General features: G+C 41.5%; 1 protein-coding gene across 1 annotated transcript in view; it reads right to left on the bottom strand.

The window, feature by feature from the left end:
• Positions 1 to 10,244, bottom strand: part of EGLN1 (egl-9 family hypoxia inducible factor 1) — a gene marked incomplete at its 5' end in the record, with an annotated part of 56,402 nt that overhangs the window by 3,764 nt on the left and 42,394 nt on the right. The window contains 3 exons of the mRNA XM_040464913.1: positions 291 to 358; positions 3,026 to 3,162; positions 6,288 to 6,407. Of these exons, the coding sequence (XP_040320847.1) occupies positions 291 to 358; positions 3,026 to 3,162; positions 6,288 to 6,407 (325 nt within the window). The remainder of the gene's footprint in view (positions 1 to 290; positions 359 to 3,025; positions 3,163 to 6,287; positions 6,408 to 10,244) is intronic.

Raw genomic sequence — 10,244 nt, 5'->3', positions numbered from 1 at the left:
TTGAAAGGGATATAATCACAGAAAAACTCAGCTTGTGTCTGAATAATTTTCTGAAGGTTTCTTGCCTCAAACTTTCCTAATCTTTGAATAATTTTGTTGGTTAATGAGAACAATGAAGAGAGCTTCAGAGAAGTCCTCTTTTACCTAAGGGAATTAAGGAATCTGACAGAAATAAGGAGCAAGTCTTTGTGGTATTAATAAAGGCTGTGTCTGCGCTCACACTCACGGACAGCACCGCCTGACTGCGGGCGCTTTCCCTGCGGTAGACCCTGGCCCCAAATAATGTTTACCTGTTAGATATTTTACTTTAGCTCGCGCTCTCTCATCTGCATCAAAATACCAAACAGTTATTGCGTACCTACAAGAAAATTTAGAATAGGGTTAAGAATGATCACACCGGGGGGAAGAAAAAAAGTGGTAAGCTCTTCCAACAGCCTATTAAAACGTGTAATGCCAAAGTAATGCCTAAACTGAATGATCTCAGAGGATAACAACCCACCTCTCCAGGAAGCTCAATGCTCAAGAGTATAGCAGAGGGCAAGAGCACCTAACAGTGATGTTGCCAAGTTGATGAGTTTTTATGATGTTCTTACCACCTACTTAACCTGCTTGATTATCTGTTTTGCAAGCCCACAGTAGATCGGAAACAGACAATAAGAAGGTAAAAGAACTGGCCATTACAGAAAAAGCACACTATCAATAGCATTAAGTTCCACAGAACAGAACCCCAGGCCTGGGGTCCTGTGGAGAGGAGGAGGGCTAACAGTTTGAACCGCTTCTGAGGATGTCGCTGAATTACCGCAAAGACTGAGGGACGTTTACAAGTTTATAACCTGGAGCCATCAAGAAAGACTTCAAATTATGCTAAGAGTTCTCAGGATTTTTACCAAAACAATTACACTCTGTTTTAACATTTCAAGTTTATTTAGCTGAACTCCATTCCTCTGAAAACTTCACTTAATTGGAAGAGCTCATTCCACAAATAAAGGAAGAATCTCTGGTTTATCAAATACTACAGAGCACAGTTACAGCTTCTGGTACCAATAATGGGCAAAGTGCACACACACACACACACACACACACACACACACACACACAGGAAGTAAAAACACCCTATAAATGGTAATTCCTTAGAACACAACAATGAAACCATCATGCAGATTCTGGCCAGGGCTCCCTGGTGGGGGAGCAACACGGATCGAATGAAGAGCCCGTGAATGTGAACTGAATGAGAACTGAATCGTGTAGGCGTCTCAAGGAAGGAGTCAAAGGCAGAGGAGAGTCAGAGTCTGGGAGTCTGGACAACTGGGCAAAGTGAGGTTCACAGATCACTCAGCTGCTGAGTGACAACAAGGAGGTCAAAATGAGGCCTCCTGACTTCCAGATTCTGCTCCTTCCAGAGCTCCAGCACCCTTCTAACCATGTAGCCTCTTCTATTTTTCCCAGTGGCCTTGGCAATGGGAAAGGCGCACAGATATTGCCCCAAATTTTCAGTTACTTAGTAATCGGAGTCCTCCCATCTGGATCAACCCCTTCTCTAGCCAGCAGTCCTCACCAGAACACAGCTGCAAACTCACACGCCATTCTATTCTTCTGCCCTGATCTCCCATCAACCTACTCAAGAGTCCTCCTCACGTTAACTCTGCGCTTCTGGTCGTTCTGGGCCCAGCTGAGCTCCTCTCTTCACTGTGACACCTGGCTCATCTAGTCCATCTTTTCCAATTAATGCCACTCTCTCCCTCTTCCAACGTCCTGTAGCACCTACTCTCCACAGCTGTTTGGCATTCACTACCTAAAAATGTCCACTCTCTATTTATCTAGAAATGATACAAGCAGACCATACTCAAGATTCCATAAAAAGGAAGGTCTATGAAGCCGTTTCTAGGTCAAAGGGGTTTTAAAGAAGCAGCAGGAGCAGAGACGGGCACCGGGTGCCAGCAGGAGTGATGGGAGAGTCAGGACGGGCACATCATCTGATGGGACAGGATCCCCCCTGGTTTCCATCTGTGGCTTCTTAGGATCTCTTACCACAAACTACTAGGCTTGCTACCAGCTGTGTGAATCAGGGTTAAAGGCAACACAGCTCAGAAGGAAGAAAAGAGGGGCACCTGGCTGGCTTAGTCGGCAGAACATGCAACTGTTGACCTCGGAGGTCGCTGGGTATAGGGATTACTTCAAACAAAAAAAATGCAAAGAAGGAAAAAGAGAGATGACAACAAAGTCTTTGGAATTGGAGCCACACTGGGGCTGGCCCATGCCAGCATCACCGGGTAAAGCCCGCTCTTCTCCTGTTGTATCTGAGGCTAGGCCTCCTCTGCCCCCACCTACCCGCTGAATGCCGGTAATTCACTACCATGATGCTCAAGGTCCCTTCCGTAATGAAAAGTGGGTATCGGAAAAACAGTGCTATTTTTCTATAAATATTTATAATGAGGTCCGCAACATCTTCCATTTTAATACTCTTAACATTTCAATGTAGGAAAATGGCAGAAAGAATATATAATAAGGCTCACAGATGCTTATTATTAAAGCTGAAGAGTTACTTGGCTAACGTGAACTCCCACACATGGCAACTTTTTCCCCCTCACTTCTACTCTCTGAGTGCTTCTGATTTTTCTGTTTTGTAAAATTTTTCTACATTATCCCTCTTTTTCCTCCCTCACTCTCTTTTAAAAAACTGCCCTTTTCCTTCTCTGTAGAATCCTTCTATCCCCCAAATGACTATCGCAGAATTGCAGAATGGATAGTAGTTAGAGATGCATAAGACAAGGAGACAGGGCTGGAGACAGATGGCCTGTATTTCCATTCCTTAGCCTAAACATAAGTGGCTGTGCAAAGAAAGTCACAAACGCTTGGCACTGAACTGGGAATAAATCATATAAAATTATCCAAATTAAAAGTTATGACTGAAGCATTATGATAAAGATTACTCGAGAACAGGAAGATAGCAGAAAACTTTCAAGTATATCCTATCTATCCCCTCCTACCACAGTCTTTCCCAAATTTTTCTTAAAAGGAATACTACCTTGTAGCATATGCTGGTTGTACTTCATGAGGGTTGCGACGGTCAGACCAGAAAAACAGCAGTCTATCAAATTTGGGTTCAATGTCAGCAAACTGGGCTTTGCCTTCTGGAAAAATTCGAAGTATACCTCCACTTACCTAAGGAAAAGAGCCAAATATTTGAGTATGAGAGTAAGAATACTATAAAATTAAATTGATGGGGGGCGGGGGGAGATCATTTCAGAATCAAAATTCTTAACTGGATTATTCACAAATACATTCCAATTAACAAGGTATGAAAAGGAGCTGAGATTCCAAGTACATGCAGTGATATGAGGAAAAATTCATTTTTTTCAGGGACTTTTTTGTAAATATTTGGTGAAACAGATGAATATTCTGAATTCAAAAGGCTTAAACATGACACTTGGAAGTTTTAAGAACTAGTCATTACACCTTTCTGATTTGGGTATGCTAATGATATGCTTAATTAGCCTATTCTTTAAAAATGTGTCCGTTTCAATTACTATAAATGGCTAAGTATGTCAAATAAAGGGCTTACTGTGTTTTAACGTTCAACAGTAATTAACAGGACAGTCACAAATTTAATGGCTCTTACTTAAGGAATTCAACCTATCAGTAGAAAGTGTCCTCATTTATGATCATCACTGCGGTCATTTGATTAGAAATGGGGGCTCTCCCTTGCAAGACTGGGCCTCACACATTGATGGCTAGCTGCTTACAGCACTGGATTCCATCCAGAAAGGATAATTACTATTCACCCAAATACACATCCTTCTCTATCTGGGATCAGATGGACTCACCTATTTATTCCCATACCAACCGAGTGTCTACTGTTCTGGGACCTGTGCCGGGCCCTCAGGACAGAGGAGGGAACAGTGCACACAGATGCTGTCCTTGTGATACTTACAATCTGGGGGGAATTAAAGTGAGGCAAAACCCACCCAACTGAGTAGCTGTTTACCCTTGAAGAACTGAACTCCTAAGCAGGTAGATTCTAAAACTGAAAGGAACTCATACTTAATCAAGACATCAAGGAGGTTGAGCCTATGCCCAGAATCTGTAGACAAGCTGTTTATCAGGCTCATCCTTAAGTTAAATTTGAGCTACTGTGTACCCTGGCCTGCCTTCCTCAGGCTCTCTTCAGATGGATTCCCGTGGCACTCATGCAAACATCTAAAAGAATCTCTAGACTGTGACCAAGAACATATCCTTTCTTCCCCTTGCCCTTTGACTGGAGTCACTGGGAATATCACAGGTGATCTGCTGAAAATATTTGAAAACAGGTAATTAAAGCTTCCAATCCCCCTGTGGGAAACCTTCCCTGAACCCTGAATTAGGTGGCCCCCTACGTGGTCCCACAGCAATCTATCCTGCACTGGGCATAAGCAATTGTTAATGTACTCATCTGTTCCCTCCACTAGATTCCAAGCTCCATGAGGGTTATTTCTATTTCTGGTCTATTTCCAGCATCCAGAATGATGTCTGGCATGCTGTACATACTCAGTGTAATCTTGCAATGGAAGCTTTTAGATCTATATACAAAAATCCTAATGACTTTTTTCTTCTTATGTACTAATTTAGAAACTACGTATTAATGACCTTGGCTAGGTCATATCAAAATTAAAAGGAGATCAGCCTAGAAAGAACCTAACAAAATACAGAAGTTAGGAGTTGTTCAAACATATTTCTAGCTGTCAAGATATTCACAGAATTGGGGAGAAATATTTTTTAAGTTTTAACCGAAGTTACATCAATCTGTTTTGTATGTTGGGCTCAAGGTGAATGACCAAATTTCTTTCTTTTAAACTTTGAAAGCTGTAATAGAAAAACCATGCACGTTGTAATGCCTCAACATCTACTTAGTAGTAAAACTTACCTTCATTTTGAACTTGGGCAAAACCAGAGGAAAATCTTTAAATCAGTGTAACACAGAAAGATTACTAGAACAACACTGTGAGCATGCCTTAGGTTTTAGGGTATGATTTAGGATAGGACTAGGTTTTTACATAATTAAGACTTGGTGCTTTCCATTTCTGTGTATATGTTTGTTTGTGGGAGGGAAGTGTTTAAAGGTTATTTGATTTTTAAAAATTACTGGGGCACTTGGGTGGCTCAGTCAGTTAAGCATCCGACTTCAAATCAGGTCATGATCTCATGGGTCATGAGTTCGAGGCCCATGTCAGACTCAGTGCTGACAGCTCAGAGCCTGGAGCTTGCTTCAGATTCTGTCTCCCTCTGTCTCTGCCCTTCCCCCGCTCACGCTCACACACACACACACACACACACACACACACACACACACACACACACTGTCTCTGTCTCTGTCTCTCTCTCTCTCTCTCTCTCTCAAAAATGAAGAAACATTAAAAAAAAATTACCCTGGCTATACAGGTGTGTTCCCTCTGAAAATCCACAGGGCTATTATATACAGTGTGTTCATTTTTCTATTTGAATATTTTGCTTCAATAAAAGTAAATACAGATTTTTAAAAAATCAACCCAAAATTAGTTTAAACAACCTACAAAGCAGTAACAAAGCATGACATACTTCTGAGGTTTCAATCATTTAAACTCAAGTGAAACTCAGGCTAATATAAGGAAATAAATATTTAAAACAAGAGAAAATGTACTGTAAACTCTAGTAGGTTTTACAGGATTTGTCAGCACTGATAAACTTCTAGTTTTTCCATAATCAGGAGAGAAGGAATCCTGCCTCCAATATTCAATTCAATAACCCAATGCCAGACAGTATCTCTGCAACAAGAAGAAGTAGGAAATAACCCATAATAATTATTTATATATAATCTCCCTCAAAAGCCGTTATAAAACAAGTGTTCTCAGAAGTGTTTTTTATAAAAGCCACTAAAACATATATATTTTAATTAAATACATTTTGGTATGGGTTAAATTTGGGGGGGCACCTGGCTGGCTCCATCAGTAGAGCATGCGACTCTTGATCCCGGGGTCGTGAGTTCGAGCCCCCAGTTGGGAGTAGAGCTTACTTAAAAGAGAAAAAACAACAACAACCACAACAAAATGTTACATTTGGATGAATGCTCTAATATCTGAAAACAAGGGAATCCACTTTTTGAGACATATTATTAGATTTCACTTACAAAGATCCACTCCTAATACCCAAGACTAGAACAAATCTAAGAAATTTTAAACTATTCCATGTGTGAAAGACAGTCTCACCTAAGAGGAATCTGAGTCTTAATACCTATGAGAAAAAAAAAAAAAAGAACGGTCAAGCAAGCTGCATACCTTGGCATCCCAGTCTTTATTAAGATAATATATACACGTCACACATCTTCCATCTCCATTTGGATTATCAACGTGACGTACATAACCCGTTCCGTTGCCTGGATAACAAGCAACCATAGCCTGTAATAATAACGATGATGGTTTTAAAAGTCTATACATACATGAATAAAAACATTTTATAAAAGAAATCTCTGATTTGGGACTACTTTTACACTTACATTCTCCTAAACAAAAACCGTATTTTGTAGGTAAGAAAAGGCGAAGATATTCTACGTTGACACAAAGACTACAAAGGTAGGTTGGTGAGTAATCCAAAGCCTGGGGAAATCTGCTTCACGGTGAAGGGAAGAACTGACATCAAAGAATCAGAGAGTATCACTTGGCTGTTACAAGCCATGTGCCCTTGCTTAAAACCCCAAAGGTCAGAAGGATTCAGGAACTACTTTCACCTTCATTCGTACTGATAATCAAGATCAAATGAGTCTTTGTTCTGCTCCAGGGGAGACTTCTATCATCCATGAGCTCAACCAAAGAACACTTACATTATTACTGTCTGACGGCCAAACACCCAATCTGACACTGTCTCTGAATTTAGTTCAACCCCAAACATTAACTCATTTGTCAGTGACTTTAAGGGAAAAAAAAAAAAAAGGCTAAGTGTAAAATTAGCACGTGACTCACTCCTCAAACCAGAAAGAAAGTCGTTTTTTCACTCAGATTATAACAAGATGTAGTTCAGAAGACCATTGGGTTAATAAACACGAAGGTGAAGAGAGGTCTAAAATAGAAAGCACTAAAAGAACTCATAGGTTCTACGACCGTAGTACATAGTAACCAACTGAAATTAGAAAGAGTGATTAAAAACAAAAAACCTCAGGAATTATGCAAAAAACAAAAATAAAGATGGTCACACTTATTCCCGAAATCTTTCACTTCTCCAATCTCTTCATGGATTGAAGTCAATAGGGTCAGTATTTTTTCTTTTAATAGGGTCAGTATTAATGTCAATGAATTAGTATAAAGTTATTACACACTAATTAAGTTACATCATTATTTAAAGGATAAATGGCAAATGCTAATTTTTAAAATTCATATTCAACTGATTAGTGAATAAGTAACTCAGTGTTCCATCTCTGAGAGACTAGGAAGCATTTTAAACCTGAAGGCTTAAAAAAAAAAAAAAAATCACATTTTCATAAACAGCCTGGACCTACAGCTCTTTCAGAAGCAGAATTTTTGGTAAACATTCCATACGTCTCTATTTTTTCTGATTCCAGATAGACTTACATGCTTTCTCTTGGGACTTGAGGTTGGTAGTAACAGGCAGAACAGCATGAGCTCAGTGGACTGAATAAACCCAAATAATTTCCTTGTCACTAGCAGCTAGGAAAGGCATGTGTAGCAGACCTTGAACAGTAGTATAAGAAGGTACCAATTCAGGGTACCTGCGGGACTCGGTCAGTTAAGCATCCGACTCTTGGTTTCGGTTCAGGTCACGATCTCATGGTTTGTGAGATCAAGCCCCATGTCAGGCAGGCTCCATGATGATAGCGGGAAGACTACTTGTGATTCTCTCTCTCTGCCCCCCCCCTGCGAGTGCGTGCACACACTCTCTCTCACAAAATAAATAAAACAAACTTAAAACAAAACCAAAACACCCAACCTGAAGCCTTCTCTAAAGTGATCTCATCTTAAAAAAAGTTCACTGAGGCCTCTCCAGCTATCTGGTAACCTGAGCATATCTTGAGCAAAGAACAAAGGGGAAAATTTTTCTTCGTTCATCCACCCACCACCCCACCCCATCCATCCCATAGCAAACACCCCCTGAGCATCAACTATGTACCTGAAAGGCCTTGGTAGGGAGGGGCTACAATGATGAACAAAACAGAGTCCCTTGTTTTCATTTATTATGGAACTTAGTGTAGTGAATAAATAACCAATAAACAGATATAATGTTAGGTAGTTATCTTTTCATAAAGTTGAAGGACACAGAAAACAGGATGATTTCTAGAACAGAAATCAAGGAAGACCTCTCTGAGGAGCTCACATCTGAGCAGAGACTAAAATGAAGGGAGTGGCAGGTTGTGCAAATATCTGTGGGTGAGCACCGTGGCTGACGGAAAATGAGAGCAAAGGCCGAAATGGCTGGGCCAAGTGGAAAACCATCGCAGGCCAGCTGGACTGGAGTGAGCAAGGGAAATTAGGAAGGGTTCAGCAAGCCATGGTAAGGACTTCGGATACTGTTCTAAAAGGGACACAAAGCCAATGGAAACATATCTGATCAATGTTTCAAGAAGGTCGGTTTCAGTTCTGGATGCATAAAACATGGCAACTGCAATAACCTCAGTATCACCTACTAGCTGACGTTTGCCAGATGCTGACCATCTGCCCACACTTGTTCTAAGAGATTTGCGTGTAAGACCTCCTCTGATACAACCACACGAGGTAAAAAGTATCATTATCCTGGTCTTCATTTAACTGTGAGGGAAACGGAGTCCCAGAAAGGCTAATTAACACACTCAGGGTCATGTGACAGTAGAGCCAGGTATACTGCAGGCATACCGAACCGCTACATGAGGCTGCGGGGAAGAAACAGTGAGAAAACAAAGGCGGCCAGCTGGCCGCTGTAGTTTCTAGCAGAGAAACAGAAAAAGAGGCTGCCCAGGCGGGCAGAGTGGGGCATACTCTGAAGGCAGAAAAGCAAGGTGATTTGCTAACAAAGCGGAAGTGGAAATCGGGAAGAGCCAAGGATGACTTCAAGGTTCTCTACCTATATCATCGGATGAATGGAGTTAAGTCTTCCCCAAAATAGAAATACTAGGTGAAAGAGCGGTTTTTACTAAAAAGGGGAAAGAAGTTTCTCAGCAATGGTCAGGATGAGCCAGACACCCCAGAGCAGAACAAAACTGCACAGCGGGATTATGGCTCGACGTGGGATCTGTTTGTACTGGTCACTTCTAAACTGCTTTCCTTGGAATCCTGGGGTTACGTAGAGGTAAGGGAAGGGGGGGTGGAGGAGGGGAAGTGAGTGGGGGAGGATGGGGGAAGGCATTGAAATGAGAAGAGACCTGGGCGCCTGGGTGGCTCGGTCGGTTAAGCGTCCAACTTTGGCTCAGGTCATGATCTCACGGTCCGTGGGTTTGAGCCCCGCGCCGGGCTCTGTGCCGACAGCTCAGAGCCTGGAGCCTGTTTCAGATTCTGTGTCTCCCTCTCTCTGTGACCCTCCCCCGTTCATGCTCTGTCTCTCTCTGTCTCAAAAATAAATAAACGTTAAAAAGTTTAAAAAAAAAAAAAAAAAGAAATGAGAAGAGACCAAAGTAGGCGGTTCTGCCCCAACCTTCAACTAGGGGCAGCATTTCCCCGCATGCTGGTTTGCAACTGAGGAAGCAAGGCCAGGAGTGAGTCCCCAGAGCACATCCCTGCAGGCAGACACTAGGAGGGTGTCTAAGCATACCCAGAAAAACCAGATTGTCACAGGAAACCTGTGAGCCAGGCGGGGGGGCACTCCTAGAGGTTCTGGGGAGAGAGAAATCCTGTAGGAAACCTGCAAAGGTCTGGATGAATTCATTCAAATACTGATATGGGGACAGTGCATTTAGTAACTGATGCACATACCAAGACTTCTCTCATTTGGACTGTAGAAAACACAAAAAGGTATTTCTCTAGGGTTTGGGATTAAGAAGGGCACTTGTCTTGATGAGCACCGGGAGACCTGTACAACTGGTGAATTGCTACATTGTACACATGAAACTAACATAACCCCGTATTTTAACTGGAATCAAAATAAAAACTTAAAAACAGTAAAAAAAAGGTATTTCTCTAATCTCATGAAATCTGGCAGCTACAACTGTCTTCAGCCAGTATTCATATTTAAACACAGTTATCCTAAAAGATCTGAATTATCAAAATTTAAAGTTCCTTAAATATGGATATTTAAAGTTCCTTAAATATGGAGCA

The sequence above is a fragment of the Herpailurus yagouaroundi genome, unplaced genomic scaffold (genome assembly GCF_014898765.1).
Source record: "Herpailurus yagouaroundi ecotype Mexico unplaced genomic scaffold, PumYag 530, whole genome shotgun sequence".
NCBI lineage: Eukaryota > Metazoa > Chordata > Mammalia > Carnivora > Felidae > Herpailurus > Herpailurus yagouaroundi.
Note: the sequence above shows the minus strand (reverse complement) of the source record. Positions and strands in the feature narration are given on the sequence as shown.